The sequence below is a fragment of the Kogia breviceps genome, chromosome 19 (assembly GCF_026419965.1).
Source record: "Kogia breviceps isolate mKogBre1 chromosome 19, mKogBre1 haplotype 1, whole genome shotgun sequence".
NCBI lineage: Eukaryota > Metazoa > Chordata > Mammalia > Artiodactyla > Physeteridae > Kogia > Kogia breviceps.
Window position 1 is genome coordinate 4,604,303 of NC_081328.1, and position 18,989 is coordinate 4,623,291.

At 45.2% G+C, this 18,989-nt stretch overlaps 1 protein-coding gene across 3 annotated transcripts in view; it reads right to left on the reverse strand.

Moving 5' to 3' along the window:
- The window catches only part of ARHGAP44 (Rho GTPase activating protein 44), a 142,322-nt gene extending 123,981 nt beyond the window's left edge, over positions 1 to 18,341 (reverse strand). For all 3 annotated transcript variants that reach the window (XM_067021849.1, XM_059048525.2, XM_067021850.1), the window contains exon 1: positions 18,062 to 18,341. In XM_067021849.1, coding sequence (XP_066877950.1) covers positions 18,062 to 18,114 — 53 coding nt within the window. In that variant the 5' untranslated portion in view covers positions 18,115 to 18,341. The remainder of the gene's footprint in view (positions 1 to 18,061) is intronic.
- Positions 18,342 to 18,989: the final 648 nt, after the last annotated feature.

An 18,989-nucleotide genomic window follows, 5' to 3' on the forward strand; every position in this document is an offset into this window, starting at 1 on the left:
GACAGAACAAGCTGATCTGACAAAACGGTAGAATTCAGAGGCAGCAAAGGGGGCCCATTCAAGTTGGATGGTAAAGAATTCATAAGAGTACCAACCCGCCCTGTTGAGTCATTTCCAACGGCAGGGTTTACACCTCAGATACAGGCACAAAGATCACGGGGAGGGACTTCCCTGGTGGCGCAGTGGTTAAGAATCCACCTGCCAGTGCAGGGGACACGGGTCCGAGCCCTGGTCCGGGAAGATCCCACACACCGCGGAGCAACTAAGCCCGTGCACCACAACTACTGAGCCTGCGCTCTAGAGCCCGCGAGCCGCAACTACTGAAGCCCGCGCGCCTAGAGCCCGTGCTCCGCAACAAGAGAAGCCACCGCGGTGAGAAGCCCACGTACCGCAACGAAGAGTAGACCCCGCTCGCCGCAACTAGAGAAAGCCCACGCGCAGCAACGAAGACCCAACGCAGCCAAAAATAAATTAAAAAAAAAAGATCTCATGGAGAAATACTTGAAGAGGGTTCAATGGTTTTCAAGGTGATTAGAAGTATTCAAGGAACCTGAGATTCTTGTGCCCTCCCAAGAGACCGGCTGTTGCTGATCTCCCATGTCAAGAGTGCCAGACAGAACATTACCCTATAATTAGAGAGTCTACACGAAGTTGGTATTTAACCACAGCAGATTTCTGAGTTACGAAACTACGTGGATGAAAGCAGCTAGAAAAGCAGAATCTATCTGTGCAGCGCAGCAGAGAAGGAAAAAGGTCTCCCCGGTACTATCACCATCTTGCTATTTTAAGAAAACGGGATAGATCCAACACTTCTTGTTGGCCTTGCCATCAACTTGTGCAGAACAACTGCCTCTTTCGCACACTTAACATTTAATTACCTAAGTCCAGCCTCAGCGTCAGATATGTGCCTTGGGAAGAGAAAGACGATGGAGTCCCCAGGCAAGGAGGGCAGCCGGGGAACCAAATGTCAGTGTCCAGGGTGTCTTCTTTCTGGCTCTACTGCTGTACACAGGTGTCTCTGTTCAGCTTTCATCACTTCTACTCAGGACCTAAAGTGATGAGACGATTCTACCCTGGTTTGCAAATGACTTGCATTCTAGACTTTGGTTTCTTTCTGAATAATTTCTGAATAATGAACAGTCATGGCTTATTAAATAGAGTATGGCCTTACTGGTACTCCATAGACCTGCTGGCATTGAACTCCCTGAGGCACAGAAGTTTGAACCCAGGTACCTGAAGGGGTGTCACCACTCTCCCTCCCAGGCCAAGGGAGTCAATGACAACCTACTGCACGGTCGGCCAACTACGGCCAGTGGGCAAATCCGGCTTGTCGCCTGTTTTTGTATGGCCCACAATCTAAGAATGACTTTTAAGTCTTAAATTCATTTTTTTTGAAGTATAGTTGATATACAATCTTGTGTAAAGCCTAATGAAATAGTCTCCACCTATTATAACCAGTAACTTTTTTCGTCTTTAGTTGTGGTTTTTAAAATGTGTTACTAGATATTGAGTAGTTACAAAAGAATATTTAAAACATTCAAAAGATGGGTAAAACGCAACCGAAATATAGTCCAGAAACAGACTCACATGTACTATCAACTGATTTATGATGAGGAGAACACTGCAATGTAATGGGGAGAGGATGGGCTTTTTAATAAATGGTGCTGGAGAAACGGGCTATTCATCTAGAAAAAAGATGAAATCGACCCCTATGTTACAACACACTCACATACCTATTTAAGGTGAATTTTAGACCTAAATGTAAAAGGTAAAATGATAAACGTCTAGAAGAAAATATAGAAGAATATTTTCTTCTATAGGGTAGGCAATGATTTCTTCAACAAGGTACAAAAACTACTAACCATAAAAGAAAACTTGGATTTTATCAAAATTAAGAACTTCTGTTCCTCAAAAGACATCGAGAAAGTGAAAAGGCCAACAACTGGCAGAAAGTACTGGTAATAATATAACAAAGGACTTCTCTCCAAAATATATAAAGAACCCCTACAAATCAATAATGAAGATACACAAAATCTAATTTAAGTATGAGCAAAAGATTGCATATACATTTCACAAAAGAAGAGATCTGAATACCCAATCAACTCATGAAAAGGTGTTCAACATCTTTAGTTGTTAAGGGAAAATGCAAATTAAAGCCACACACCCACTGGAGTGACAAAGATCAAAAGGACAGACAATGCCAAGTATTGTCACAAGTATGGAGGAAATAGACTCTTACATAACTGGTGGGAGTGAAAATGACACAAGCACTTTGGAAAACCATTTGACAGTTTCTTATAAAATTGAACAGCAATTACACTCCTGGGTATGTGTCCAAAGGAACAAGCCTATGTTCACAAAAAGACTTGCACAAGAATGTTCAGAGCACATTAAAAAAAAAAAAAAACACCTAAAAACTGGAAAAAGCCCAAATGTCCACTAGTAGGCGAATGGATAAACAAATTGTGTGTATATCTGAATATATTAAATACTAAAGAGGAGGAAAAACGAATAAGCTACTGATACTTATTACAACGTGAATGAATCTCACAAATGATATGTTGAGAGAAGCAGCCGGACACAAAAGAACACATCCAATGGTTCCAGCGCCATTTGTTGAAAAGTCAAGCCTTTCTTCATTGAATCGTCTCTGCATCTTTGTCCAAAATCAACTGACCATATCTGTGTGAGCCCTTTTCTGAACTCTCTATTCCGTTCGGCTGATCTAATTGATGTCTCTGTCATTACCACTCTGTGTTGATCACAGTAGCTTTACAGTAATTATTTAAATGGGTAGTATGATCCCTCCAACAATATTCCTTTTTCAAAAGTGTTTCTGATACTCTAGTTCCTTTGCCTTTCCCTGCAAATTTTAGTGTCAGCTTCTCTGTATCTACAAAAATATCTTGCTGAAATTTCGATTGGAATTGCATTAAACTTACTGATTAATATAAGGAGAATTGACATCATAACTAGATTGAGTCTTGCAATCTTGAATATGATCTGTCTCCCCACTTAGGTATTCTTTATTTCATCATTGTTTTCAAGTTTTCAGCATACTGACCCTGCACATATTTTCTTAGACTTATTCCTGTTTTCTAAAATTTCCAAATATTCACAAGTTATTAAAAATAAAATTGACTTTTTAAAAATTAAACACATATTTTTAAATTTATTTATTTTATTTATTATTTCTTTTTGGCTGTGTTGGGTCTTCGTTGCTGCACGCGGGCTTTCTCTAGTTGCAATTTTTTTATAGATATAAGACAATTCCAGTTATACTGGCTCTTCTTTGGTGAGTTTTGGTAATTTGTGGTTTTCAAGGAATAGGTACATTTGGTCTACGTCGTCCAATTTAGGTGCAGAGTTATTTGTAGTATTTTTTAATCCTTTTAATAATTTGTCAGAGCTGCAGTGATATCGTCTCTTTTATTCCTGATATTATTCATCTGTGTCTTCTCATCTTTTTCCTTAGTTTCGCGAGATCAACTTTATTAATCTTTTCAGAACATCGGGTTTTGGTTTCATGTATCCCCTCTACTGTTTTGCTGTTTTCTATTGCACTGATTCGCATTCACCTCTTGATCACTTCTTTCTGTTTGGTTTGGGTTTATTTTTAATTTTTCTATTTTCTTAAGGTGAGAGCTTAGATTATTGATTTGAGACTGTTCTTTTCTAATGTAAGCATTTACTGCTACTAATGTCCCTCTAAGCTTTAGCTGTATCTTACAAATTTTGATGTTACAGTTTCAGTTTCATTCAAAATATTTTTTAATTTCCCATGAGCTATCCTCTTTGGCCCATGGATAACTTATAAGCATATTGTGTAACGCTGGGATCTTCTAGTTATCTTTCTGTCATTGATTTCCAGTTGAATTCCATTATGGCCAGAGAACATACTTTGCATGATTTCCAAGTTTTAAATTTAAGATTTATTTTATGACCCACGATATGGTCAACCTTGATAAATGTTTCAGGAGCACTTGAAAAGAATATGCATCACCTTGCTGTTGGGGAAAGTGTTCTATAAATGCCAAACAGATTCAGTTAGTTTATACTGTTATTAATTCTTCTATATCCTTGTTGATGTTCTGTCTACTAATTCTATTAATACCAGAGAAGTCCCCACCTATAACTGTGGATTTGTCTACTTCTCTTTTCAATCTATCACTTCTTGCTGCATGTATTTTGAACTTCTGTTCTCACTTAGGATTATTATGTCTTTTTGATTAGTTGAACCTCTTATTATCATGTAATATTGATATCTTTCCTCATCGCTGTAATTTTCCTGGATCTGAAGTTTACTGTATTTGATATGAGTACGTTCACCCTTTTCTTTTTAATGGAGTGAACTTGACAAACTCTTAATAATTCTAATTGCTTATTTGCAGGGTTTTGGGGTTTCTTACAATCATATCTGAAAGTAATGACAGTTTAGAGTCTCTTTCCATTTTTCATACCTTTTTATCACACTCAAGAACTTTTTATGACTTATTCTCCTTAGAATGGCAGGGATGGGCATGTGCCGTTGCTACTCTAATATAATCCCTCATCATATTCTACTCAGATTTAAAGCTTCCTTCTATTTTACTCTAAAGCTTATGCAGCAGTTTTAGCAAAGCATCTCTCTCCCTTGTCCTTGTGGGTTTATAAGCATGAAAACAAAGTACCTCAGTTGCTGCTAGCAGCTATATTGCGACCATGAAAAAAAGCCAGTCTGAGGAAAAGGCCAAGACGCAGATGAAGGCAAAGCCAAGAGAAATGGCGAGAAAGACGGCAGGGGCCCAGATCACAGGGCCCTGGACTCTCCCTACCTTTGGACGCCCTGTCACCTGAAACAGTCTCCTTACTGTGTAAGTCTCTCTGGATTGACATCTGTTACTATAATGAGAAGCATTCTAGGTGATACGAATGATCAACTGTTTTCTTTACTACAGAACTTGAGAGCCTTAAATAGAAATATAGACTGTAAGTTCCTAAGAAGAATCTACACTGTGCCACATTCTTCACAGTCCAAGGATTTTTTTCCCACAGAACAAAACTTGATAAAGAAGGAAAAGGACATTCTTCTGTCCATGTATTCAAAAACATCATATGCCCTGTGTTGCGGGAAGCCAGAGAGAAGAGATTCCAGGCAAGAATACAAATAAGGAGGACACCGCAATAGTCAAGGGTAGGGACATAGATGACAATGAAGGATCAGAGACGAAATAGCAGGTATATTGATAGATAAATTATAATTCAGAGAGAGATCTGTAGGAAATGACTGGCTACGGAGGGGTGAGGAATGACCTCGGAATACCAGGAAACATGCCCTCTAGGTCACTGCTAAGGTCACAGATCCCTGGCAAAGTGACTAAGGTAGAGTCTTTGATGTCATTGATTAGGGTCTGGTGGACTGAACGGCCACCATCCCCCTTCTTGGTCCCTTGGGCAGAAGCCTCTGATTTTCCTTTTGGGAACCGCTTCTCCCCACTTGCAGTCCGTGCGGGCATGCAAGCTAGTCAACTCTCTACCCTCCCAAGGGTTGGCCAGGCCACATGACCCAACCCAAGCCAATCAGACTCTCTTCCGCAATGGAATCCTGAGTGGTCCAATGGCAGAAAACAACTGGGAAGTAACCCTTTTTTTTTTTTTTAACTTTTCAAATTTATTTTTTATTGAAATATAGTTGATTTACAACGTTGCGTTAGTTTCTGGTGCATAGCAAAGTGATTCAGTTATACACATATATAATTTTATATATATGTGTGTGTGTGTATATATATATATATGTTCTTTTTCAGATTATTTTCCCATATACATTATTATAAAATATGGAGTAGAGTTCCCTGTGCTGTACAGTAGCTCCTTGTTGGTTCTCCACTTTATATATCGTAATGTGTATATGTTACACCCAAACTCCTAATTTATCCCTCCCCTCCACTTCCCTTTGGTAACCGTAAGTTTGTTTTATATGTCTGTGAGTCTGTTTCTGTTTGATAAATAAGTTCATTTGCAGGGAAGTAACTCTTTCGAAAGTAGCCTCTGATGGGCTTTCCTGGTGGCGCAGTGGTTGAGAGTCCACCTGCCGATGCAGGGGACACGGGTTCGTGCCCCAGTCCAGAAAGATCCCACATGCTGCAGAGCAGCTGGGCCCGTGAGCCATGGCCGCTGAGCCTGCGCGTTCAGAGCCTGTGCTCCGCAACGGGAGAGGCCACGACAGTGAGAGGCCCGCGTACCGCAAAAAAAAAAAAAAAAAAAAAAAAAAAAAAAAAAAAAAAAAAAAAGAAAGTAGCCTCTGAAGAGCTGTCCTGTCGCCCTGCACCTGGTCACTCCTTTGATTTTCTGAGCCACCCCCATCCTTCCCAAATCTCCATTTTGGCTTAAATTAGCTCTTTCTACTGCTGCAACCAGAGAAGCCTAACAGGTCACAGGGAACCCCTGGTCCTCCGCTCCAAGTCACGCAGACAATTCCGAAATGTGATGTGTCTTGGAAATTAGCCACCCTCAAAGGCTACCAGCCGATCACTTCCTAAGAGCAGACTGTTCTATTCTGTAAAATGAGATCTGACATCATGTCCTTTCCAGAGCATGACAATAAGAAGTTTCCCATGTTTGAAACTAAGGTTCAGGAGAACTTCAAACATATTTCTAATCAGACCTTTCAGGGCCCCAAACTTAAAACATCAGTATGAGAATTTCCTGCTACATTTTACATTTGCCCTCTTTGTTTTGAGTCCTGGAAGAGTTTGTTGGTGGTGGTGGTGTTTTTTAATGTTCATTTTAAAGAATTTGGAAATTTTTAGAAAGTACCAGCAGCAAAAAACCAAATCACTCCTAATCCTACCCAAAGGTAAACACTACATGCTGAACCGTCCGGTCCTTCCAGATTTCCTTCCAGTGTGTTCTATGTACTTTTTTAAAAAAAATAGTGTACCGTCTCAACTATGTATGCACCTCTGTACCCTGTTTCCTTATCTTAAACATTTCTCAAAAGCCCTTAAATTTTTTTGAATGTTAGGAAAACACTAAGGTTGTTACCGCTGCAGAGATGTGCCAGAATCTACTTAATCATCCCACGAACGTCAGACCCTGAAAGTTTTCCACGTTTTCCCCTCCTGCAGAATCATTAAAGTACAACGACAAAGAACACTGGTGTCAGAGCCACCAGATCTGGGAGCAAATCTTAGCAACTGTCCTCTTACCAACTATGCGCCCAGCAGCAGCACGTACTCACCTGCTCAGAGATTTGTGCAGACAGCTGAGGACAGATCGGAACCTACTCTGAAGCGGCGCTGTGAGGATGAAACAGGAATATCTGTCAAGTACATGAAAGTGTCTGTTGGAGGACACACTCAACCAAGAGCAGCTATGAAAACTCAACCAAGAGCAGCAATCCCAACAGTACCCATAAGCAAACAGCTAAAAGCTCTGTCCGCTTTCCATATTCCTTATTTTGTAAAGGTCCCTGTTTGGTTTATTCGTGACGTAGGCGTCTGTAGGGGCTTTTGAAGATACAGAAACTGCTTTTCTTTCAACATAGAACTTGGAAAAAAAAAAAAAAAAGTACTTTCAAAGGGTACTCTTCTTACCCTTTCTGGTCAAACTGCGGTCAGGAAACAAAGTGAAGAATTTTCTATTGGCAGATTTTCATTGTATGCTCTTTGTGGTTGGCTACCTACAAGACACTCGATTACCTTAAATGAATATCACAGTTTTATTTTTATTCATGTCAAGAGAGGTTCATTAGCATTTCCAGAACCACCTAAACTGAAGTAACTGGAAGGACCCTGAGGCTGCTAAGATCCACCCGCGGGAGACAGCGGACCAGGGGGGACATTTGCCTGTACTTGACCTACTTAGGACGCAGCCCAGATACGCTCTGCCCCTTTCTTAGTCGACTTCTGCAAAATGGAGCTACAAAGAACACCCAATGCCTATCCATGTTGCCATGAGCCAATAAAAATAATGCCTATTCCGTGAGCCATGGCCGCTGAGCCTGCGCGTCCGGAGCCTGTGCTCCGCAACGGGAGAGGCCGCGGCAGTGAGAGGCCCGCGTACGAGAAAAAAAAAAAAAAAAAAAAAAGACTGGGAGAGGAGAGAGATACTCCCGGTTATTCAACAGTGGCAGAGGCTCCCTTCCTCCAGTCACATCTAGGGGAGCTTTGCGAGTAGTTCAAGCCAGTGAGATGTAAACAAAGGTGACACGTGTCAATTCCAGGCCAAGGTAGAGCCAGGATGCCACTTCTACATCCTCTCTTCACGTTTAGTAGAGACTGAAAGCCACATATTGAGATTGGGGGGTGGATCACTGAATCATGCATGGAGAACTGTCCTGGAAAGTCCCCTGACTCCCATGACATGTCACATGAGCTTAAAGCAAACTATTGCTACCTTAAGCCACTGAGGTTCCAAAGCTCAGGTGTTACCACTGCAGAGCCTAACATCCTGATATTGAGACAACATGGAAGCCTCGAGGATAGGAAAAGAACAAAATAAACCCAAGTAAATCAGGAGGAAGGAATTTAAAAATTAAAGAAGCAGAATTTACTACAAATAGGGGGGGAAATGCACCAATCAAGAGCTAACAAGAAAGAAATTTTTTAAAAAATAGATTAAACCTAACAGCTGATTAGGTGTGGGGAGAAGGAAACCCTCTAGCAAAGCTAGTCCAGGTGAGAAGAGAGAGAAATGCAAATTAGGCTGACAAAGGAGATACACGTATATACTCAAAAAAGATTCTATTAAATTTTAAAATCATCACAAAATTAATGCTTTTCTGTAAAACAGGTTACTGAAAATGACTCGGGAAAAGATAGAAAACATAAATAGTCCAATGATCACTGAAGAAACTGGGAAAACTGTCAAAGAACTACCTCCAAAAAATGTCCTGGAAAAGTCATTTCAAACCTTCAAAGAACAAGTAATTCCTTACTTCACCACTGCACAGAAAAAGAAAACGGACAGTTCATTTTACAATGTTATCAAAATATGACAAGTTTAGCAGAAGAAAAAAATTCAGATGCTCTCGTATATGAATACTGAATGCCAAAATCCTAAATAAAACAACTAAATCTAGCATTGTATAAGAATAATCAGCAAACCATAGTCAAATAAGATCAACTGCAGGAAGGCAAGGAGAGTTCAATATTAGAAAATCTACTGAGGTTCAAGAATGTAAAATACAAGGTCCTCATGTGTAGGAACTGTAGGAACAATCATTGGTGTATCCCCAGCACAGAAAACAATGCCTGGAACATGGCAAGTGCTCAATAAATATCTGTGGCATAAATTATTGAGTGAATATATTAATAACTTAAGGGAGAAAAACATATGATTCTCTCTAAAGACCATGATAATATACTTAATCAAATTTAACTTTAATGCCAAAGGAAAACTCAAAGTAAAATACATTTATGAGGCATGTAACATGATCAAAAAATAAAATCTCTCAAACCAATTATCACGCATTTCCACAGAGGATAAGAAAAGGACAGGGAAGTCCACGTTTTGCCATTTATTCACCAATATTTTAACACTGTTCTACAAGTCCTAGACAATGCAACTAGACAATAAAATAAAATAAATATAATACTGAAGAGGAAGAAGCAAAATTACTATTTGTAGAAAACATTTATGATTGCTACCTGGAAAATTCAATAGACTCAATTTTTTCTAAGTACTTAAAAGTAATGAGAAAGTTTATGAAGGTGATTGTTTAAGATATACAAAAATCAATAACTTTCCTACATTCCAGCAAGAAAGAGTAAGAACACATAACAAAAGATTCCAAGCATTAAGTCTACAGTAATAACAATGATAGATTACCTAAGGCACAGAAGTAAAATTATGCAGGACGCAAGTAGACAAAAACTAGTTTATACGATCATAAACAGACTTGAATAAACATACCCTATTCCCAGATGGGAAGCATTATCATACTAAATATTGCAAAATTGTCAGTTTTCCTCAACTTAATGCATACATTTTAAAAAATACTAAGGAAGAATAAACCAATGAGCAAAGCCAGAAGAATATAATCAACTTTTTCTTTTTAATAAGAAAGCAATTTGTAAATTAGCTGTGATTAAGGCACAACAAAATCTTTAGGCAAAACTGTTGAGTCCTAACTGCCAAGCCAAGGAGCTGCCCCAGATGAAGCTGAGATGAGGGGCCCAGACCAGCTCCACTGCACCCCCCGCCCAAAGCCTGGGATGCACCGATCCACCCCTGCTCACCTGGGCAGTAGAGCCCACCTTAAATCCCTGCCAACCGGCAGGTCAAGAGAACAAACTAGAATCCTAGAAACAGATACAAGTAGATGAAATCTTTTAGTATATAATAATGATGACATTTCAGTACAGTGGGTATGAGTTACATCATTCAATTTGACATCACGGTAACTGTTCAAAAAAAAAAAAAAAAAAACAACTAAATGTGACACCTACGTGATGTCCCAAACCAAAATTAAAGAATTTGATGAATTAAAGATTTGATGGCAAAATAAAATTATATAAATGGTAATGAAAATGTATAAATATTTGTCATCTTAGGCTGAGAAAAGTGTTCCAAAGCATAACATTTAAAGCACAAACCATAAATTGATAGACTTGAGATCATGAAATATTATAAATGACATAAGACAAAATATAAAAGGCAGAAAAAGCTACAGGGAGATGTGCATGGCATAAGACAAAGCTTGTATATGCTTATTAACAATTACCTAAAAGTCAGTAAGAAAACAGTTATGAACAAGACTTTAAAGAAGTGGGGCAAAGGACTATGCAAGCGACTCAGGAAAGGCCACGAAAATGTCCAGCAGACAAACAAATGCTCAACCTCACTAGAAATCTGAGAGGCGAAAAGAGAAGGTTTGGGTTTTATTCAGGTAATTAACAAAGTTATAATATTAGTTGCTGATAGAGTTGGGGAGAAGAAATTAACAATTCTTTTGAGGATGAAAACAGAATATGTGTGTGTGTGCTCATATATATAAAATGTACATTCACAGTCTTAAAAACTTACATATTCTTTGGCCCAGCAATTCTATTTCTAAGACTTCATCCTAGGAAAGTAAACCCATAGGATATATTTGCTACACGATTACCAAAGGAAATCGACAGACTCTAATGGAATATTATATAGTTGAAAAATTATACTGGAGACACACAATTATTGACATGGGATGATATTCAAGATGAAGGGGGAGGGACTTCCCTGGTGGCGCAGTGGTTAAGAATCCACCTGCCAATGCAGGGGACACAGGCTTGAGCCCTGGTCCGGGAAGATGCCACGTGCCGCGGAGCAACTCAGCCCGTGCGCCACCACTACTGAGACTGCGCTCTAGAGCCCGCGAGCCACAACTACTGAGCGCATGTGCCACAACTACTGAAGTCTGCGCACCTAGAGCCCGTGCTCCGCAACAAAAGAAGCCACCGCAATGAGAAGCCCGCGCACCCCAACGAAGAGGAGCCCCCGCTCGCCGCAACTAGAGAAAGCCCGTGCGCAGCAATGAAGACCCAACACAGCTAAAAATAATTAATTTTTTTAAAAGACAAAGGAGGAAAAATCAGGTTGCAAAACAGTACACACCAAACGGTCTCCAGCTCTTTAAGAATAGATATACACCTATGAAAAAACTTGGAAGACCATATCCAAAATATTCACTTGGTCTCCAGGTAATGAGATTATTGGTGATTTTTTTTTTTTTTTTTGCCTTTTTGCCCACCCATGAGTTTAAAACTTTTCTACAATAAACAAGTATCACTTATGCAACCAAAAAGAAAGTTTAAAAAAAAGTAGATTGAATTCTGTGGGAAAATAAACATTTATCCTAAAAATAAACTCTGAAGTTGGAAAACGAAAGCAAAAACATCTGCTTCCTGGACAGAAAGGATAGTTTAAAATTGCTCGACAGCCACACACTTCCCACCGGCAGTGGGGTGCCAGGTGCCAGCTTGCTGGGACGCCCTGCGCCGAACAGGAGAGCCCTGACTCTCCCCGGCTCCCCCCAGCCTGCCCCCCTGCTTCTCTCCAACCTACAACTAACTCCACACCGAGCTGAAGCCTCAGTGTATTATCGGCTGCTGTTATCAAAATAGCATTTGAAATATATGTTGTCATTATCAATATAGCCTTTGAATCTCTTGATTATCAATAAAAGAGCTCCTTACGTATCCCCTCTAAAAGGAACCACCATAAATTAAATGACTGCTTTGCTCACATGGCTACGGAGTCACTCTTTCTAGAGGAAAAAAAAAAATTGGTCCTTATCACCCATCATGAAAAATGCTAATGACTGACTATTGATACATTTCTTTGCTGGACGCCACTGGGAGGGGAAGTAAGTCATTAACGGCTGTGGCAAGGAATGGCTCCCTCGCAATGACTTGCAGGTCTGGGAGAACAGAATTCTGCAGGAAATCCTGACAGCCGGGAGCAGCCCAGCCGAGGCTGCAAGCTGGCAGGGCGGTACGGCACGGAGCTTAGAAGACGGGAGCAGAGAATATTCCTTCCAGATTCGCTAGCCCGTTCAGCAGTTTGTGAGTACATTCTGTCCTCTGTCCCACAGACACACCACAGCAGGTGGCCAGACATGGGCTTCCATAAAACTGATGAAAAACTTCGCTTTGAGACCTCATAAACGTGCACCCTGAGGGACAAGACTGGGTCTGCCCAGCCCTGCTGGACTAACGCGAGGACAGGGAAATACAGCTGGGAGCCTGCATTGCAATGACCTTTCCAGGATGCCCTGTGGATTGGATCATAGCTCTCAGGAGGCCTGCTGATGGGCGAGGCAGTGTCTCAGAGACACCTTCAAGGAAACGATCCTCACCAGCTTCGGCTGCTGTGGCCCAAGCGAAAAATCTCTGCAGCACCAGTGCTCCTAGAGGCTGCTGCATCCGCAGCATCTCTCTGGGTACCACTGGCGACTGCAGTGACATCCTGAGAGCTGCACAGCAGCGGTGATGCTCAGCCCGGCTCTGCACCAGAAACCAAGCCCAATCGTGGTGGCAGGCTGAGCCGTCTAGGAGGGAAGGCGGGGGCTGTGCAGACCAAACTTGGCCTTCCACTCACCAACTCACTCACAGACGTGAAAACGAAAGCATCCAACCCCACCGGCCCTGCTCCCGCCCCGCCACGCCTCTCTCTCACACTTCCAGAGCTCCTTGCCTACTCTTGGGCTTCCTGAATGTCCCCCGTTTTGCACGAGAGCACAGAGCTCAGTGACGGCCATCACTGGGCAGCGGCCCTGGGAATCTAAGAAGCCCCTTACACTTGGGAAGCCAGCGTTTTTGGAGAACTGAAGGGGCAAGAAGCAGAAAATGACAAGGAACCTCACCGACCATTTCTTGGGCGCTTGGCATAAGCCAGGCTCCCTTTAACTCTTAACAGTCTTCTGAGGCAAGGGCTACTGTGACCCCCACTGTGCAGATTGAAAAGAAAAAAAAACCTCCTCTTCACCGGGTCAAAGTGTCAGTTTTACTTCCATTTTCTCAGTCACTTACCAGGTCTCTAAATCTCAGCTCAGGTAGACCAACCAACCAATTCCACCCAACACAAACCAAACACCACTTGCAAGAAAAATACCCTATGCCTTTCAGGATGCCTCTCACCCCAGCAACCAATAGACTCTCCTGAAGGCAAAAAAAAAAAAAAAAAGGCAACGTAAGTCAGGCATGAACTAGTCCCTCCCTTAAATCTTGCTCTGTCCTTCCAAAGCCCAGCAGTGCGGCCGTGCTCACGCCTCTGTACGCCCCTTTCCACCACAAAATGAAAGAGGCCCGGCGTCGGGAGCCTCTTGCATCTTTGTCTACGATGTAGGGATCTCTTGCCCACTCATGCCTTCGGCTGCCAAAGAATTTCAGAGCACAGACTATACACCAGGCATGAGGACACTTGTCCCTGCCTTCGAGGAACTTAACGTCTAGTGGGAAAGGTAAACAAGACGAGACAAAAACAACGCATGCCTTGCAGACACAGATTCCAAGAGAGAAACAGGGATTCTGTTTACCCTGCACTGCAAGACCCCCTGAACCGGCGCAGAGCCTGGCACACAGCAGGCATCCGATAGGCATTTACTGAATAAAGGAAAGAATGAACGAATGCCACGTGCATACAACCCAGCAGCAGTTATAGCATACGCCCAAAGATACTTTTAGCTACTATTTATGGAGCATGCCCTAGTGCTGGGCACGGTGTTGGGTGCTTTTCGGGGGTGATCTCACGTCCTCATTGCCACAATTACCACGTTATGGTTACCGAGTCCGAGCTCGTGCTGCTTACTGCACGACAGGACAATAATCGCGAGGCGAGGTGATGGGGCAAGGAGTAATGACTTTATTTGGAAAGCCAGCAGCCCAAGAAGATGGTGGACTCGTGCCCCAAAGAACTGTGCTGCCTGAGTTAGAATTCAGGCTTCTTTTATACGAAAAGGGAAGGAGGTAAAGCCAAACATTTCCTGGTTCCCATCAGCCTCCGGAGAGGTGATGTTCATTCCTTTCTCCCTGCGGTCATTCACAGGTGGGCCTGGTCAGGATGTTTCTTGTGAGCTAAACGAAGGTATTTTAGCTAATTGCTCATGAACTGGGAGGCAGGGTTCCCAGAGATGGGCCATTATGTGTAATTTCAGCTCACAGGCCACATCCCTTTAGTGATTGACTTGTAATAGAACACAAAGGTGTTCTACGTTACCACAGTGCAACTCTTGTTATGCCCATTTTGCAGATGAGGAAACTAAGGTGCAGATTTCAGCTCAAGTTCCCGTAGTCAGTAACCAACCAACCAGATCCATCGCACTCGAAAGCCGGTGCCAGCTGGAACCATTAGGCACACGGTGGGCCAGGGATGCTTCCCAGAGGATGCACTGAAGTGAAAGGACAGAGAGGAGAGAGTCCAAAGCAGGAGGAATGTATGCAAAGACGGGAGAAGCAGACCGAGGAGGAGATGAAACTTCTCCCAGTTAAGTGCAGTGTGTTTGAAACTCTTCTCAGTCGCTGGCACCCTCTCCACGGAAAGGTAAGCACTTCAAGAGGAAATACTACTAGCTCCACAGTACGGGTAAGCATGGCAATTCCTATGGTGTTAAAGGGACCGGACCTGACCTCTGGAGGTTTTATATTCAGACCTCCAAACCCTGCGACTTATGGAAGGCGAGCTGGGTGAAGAGCCGTGAGGAAGGGCACCGCTCCAGCCCACCTCTCAGCCTTCCCTCAAAGACAGGAATGTCATCACCTCCAAGACACGCAAGGACAAGAATCCAGTGGCTTGTTAAAGCCACTCCACTAGGTGGTCCACCAACCCCACACCTACATTCCAAGCGTCCAATCCTATTGCTTCCACGGATTCAGGAAATTAAGAAGCAGTGTTAGGATCACGCCTCACTACATCCTCAGTAAGACAAAGTAAAGGCTGCCCTTTTTATTTACCTGCATGGACCCTACGGTAAACTCTTTTAACCTTGTCAGTAAACACGAACTGAGTGCCAACTGCCTACAAGGCACTGTGCTATACACAATGAGCATACAGTGGCGATCTATACATTCGGTGGTGCTGTATTTATTTGTAAGAAGTCAAAAAAAAATGAAAACTAAGAGCATTTCCAAGAGTGATGAGGGCTGTGACAAAAACGGAACAGGTTGACGGGCTGGAGCGTGAAGGAGGGAGGGGGGCCTTTCAAAGGCCTTTGAGCTAAGACTCGGGATGATGAGGAAAAGGCAACATGGGAAAAGCAGAACCTCAGCTGGGCAGGGAAAGTGGGCAACAGCTCGAACAGAGCCCGGAGACGGAAATGAGCTTGGTGTGGCTGGAGCACAGTGGAGGAGGGGCGGGTGGGCGGAACAGGAGGGGTGTGGAAAGACAAGGAGGGGGTCAAGTCGGACAGGGTCTTGTAGACCCCTGGAAAGATCTGGGGCGCTCGGTGCACTGAGACGCCCCTGGAGGCCTTCAAGCAGCAGAGCGGCACAAACGGGTTTGTGCTCTAAAAGGTTCACTCAGAATGTCACCAAAATGGATACAAGCTAGTGATACTCAAGAGTGGGCTGGCCCCCACTTCACCAGGTGCAGGACACCACGGATGCCACCTGACGAAGAGCCAGAATTCACCCACACGCCAGCATCCACCAGAGACTCCATAAACAAGTGGAAAGCACCTCTTAGCGACCAGCTGATTGGACTTCCAAGAACGTGCTTTCAAATTAGTAAGACCATCTGGTACCTATTCTGAAACACAACTTCTTCCCTTTTCCCTCGGTCACTACATCCACGGATGAGGGTGGAAATCAGGTGTTATGCCCAAGGCTCGTAACTCTTACCACTTCAAAACAAGTCCTGAAGAGAGAAAGAGCTGTGTTTCGGGGGCGCCAGGGAGGAAGCGTGAACACCTTGTTACCATTTAGCTTCCAGCACCAAAGTGACACCCCAAGACCAAGTGAGAAGGGCAGTCCAAGTCTACGGTCAGGGCCCTCTTGGTCACGTGGTTGGTCTGGTGCGACGACCTGATGACAGAGGCCAGCCAGCAGAGTGGGGCAGAAGTCAAGTCACTAAACACATGTCAACGCAACCGTCATCTGCTAAACAACCCAGACAGGAAAACACTGTTTCTGCGTCCAACGTATCCAAAGGCAGCCTGCGTGAAGCTATATCGGTGGCAATACCATGCCAGAAATCTGGGCTAATCTGACTCTGCTATTCATAAATTCTCCCCCATGTGAAAGCACATGTGTTTGGGAAAGGAAAACGCATCCAAGTCAATTTTAGACATGGTTACTTGGAAACCATCTGGCGTCCCTGGAAGCCTACGAAGCCACCACATCCCCTGCCCTCAAATGCCCACCGTAATTAGGGCAGTATGCTTACATGGGCATTCAGTGTCCCCAGTTAGGTCCCCACTCCCGCCCTATCAAACGCCAGTTCGGGCTCCATTTCCCACCCAAGAAAGGTACTGGGTTTCTTGGTAATCCCAGTGGAGGGTCCTCGATGTGTTGAGCTCGCACTTGAATTGCACCCAAGGCTGGGTTCTCTGCTTTCCGCTGCCGGTCTTAGTAGGGCACACCTGCATTCCTTGACCACAGCAGCAACAGAAACCCCTCCCCAGGGACATAAGTTCCACGAAAAATCCCCTCTACCTAACCGCCCTGTGTGCAGAGCCTGTCGAGCTTTGTAAGAGACCCACCAGAACCCTTCTGTAACATCAGTAGAGGCTGGCACCCCGTGGAGCATCTTCTGAAGACGCTAGCCCAGATGTAGCCCATTTTCACCGTGATGACAGCCACAGCCGGCTGGGTCTCGCGGCGTCCTAAGGCCTGGTTCTTCCTGACTGTGAGGCCTCGGTCCCCCTCCCCTACCTGGCTGTGGTCTTCTGCTTAACTCATCTTCCAGAGGAGCTGGGCCTCCCTTTCCGCAGCCTCCCTCCCTCCCTGCGCTGAAACCTGTCTCAGAAGCAAGCCGACAGCAGCGCCATTCCACCAGCACCTGCCCTGCCCCCGCTCCCCCCCCACACCCCTACAGATGCTCTCTCCACCATCTAACGCCTCGACAAACCCGGCCAGGAGAGAGGTCCAGAATCTCATACGGTCAGAGCCCCAGGAAACAAACACGGCAGGAGGGGCAGGCTCAGCTCTGCCAAGCCGACCAGGCCTAACACTCCCCCGGACCCCCGAGGAGCCTCGAACTCGGCGCAGGGGAAAGCATCTTCGCAGAGCGACCGCGGTTCGGCGGCCTCCGGCGCCATCAGAGCGAACACCTGTTTCCAGGAAGCTCTGGGGCCAGAGGGAGACGCGAGTCCCGGGGAAAGGCAGGGAGGACGAGGTGAAGGGGCAGCCGGGGACGCAGGTAAAGGATGCGTCACAGTTTGCGCTTGGCAACCGGAGCCCCGGAGCGGCGGGCAGAGCATGAGAAGGGGGCCGGGAAGTTCAGGGAGGAGGGCTTGCGCCCGCGAGCGGCGCCCCGAGGGGGCGAGGGCCGGCAGGGAGCGAAGGGCGGAGGGCGGGAGGCCGGCGCGCCCGCTTCATCACCTGCGCGCCCGGCGGATGCAGGCTCGCAGCGCACCCCGGCCCGCGGCGGCCAGCGGGTGACCTACCTGCCCACCGTCTGGTTGGCCAGCTGGCGCATGCGGTTAAACTGCTTCTTCATCGTGGCCCCGCTGGCGCGCTAGCCCGGGAGCTGGGGAGGACGGAGCAGCCCGGAGCCCGCCGCAGGGTTACATGGCTCCCGCGCGGAGCCTCCCGGGCGACGGTGGCGGCACTGCGGAGCCTCTGGAGCCGTCTGGCCCCGAGCGCGCCTCCCTCCCGGGGGCTCCACCGCCTACTCCTCCTGCCGCCGCGGTGCCGGCTGCCGCATCCTCCTCCTCACGCGCGCCGCGGCGCCTTCATCCCAACGCCCGGGCCGCCCTGGGCGCCGCCGGGTCCGCCCCGGCTGCTTGCCCCCAGCCCAGCTCCGGCGCGGGACCCGGGTCTCCGCAGGCTGGCTGGCCGGCGGCCGGGGGGGCCCCGCTGCGCCTGTGCGGAGGGCGCCGTGCATTCTGGGACTTGTAGTTCCGCGCTCGGCGCCCACCTTTCCTTGGCCCGAAGTTTCCACGTGCGGCGGGGCGCGGAGGTGGGCGGAGGCGGCGTCGCCGGCGGCTTTGCCCTTAGCATGCTAGGAAGGGAAAGGTTTTCCTGCCTTAGAAATAAAGTGGAACCGAGAATACAACGGCACATTAAGAGCATCTGTCTTCCATTGTCTTTTTTGAAATGAAATACAGGTGACGTACAATATCATGTTAGTTTCAGGTGTACTACATAATGATGTGACATTTGCATACATTATGAAACGATCACCACCGTAAGTCTAGAAACCATATGTCCCCACACAAGTTGTTACAATATTACTGACCATATCCCTTATGCTGTACATTACATCCCCGTGCCTTATATAACTGGAGGTTTGAACCTCTTAATCCCCTTCACCTCTTTCGCCCGCAGCCCCTCCACCCTCGTCTCTTCTGGCAACCACCTGTGTGTATTTTA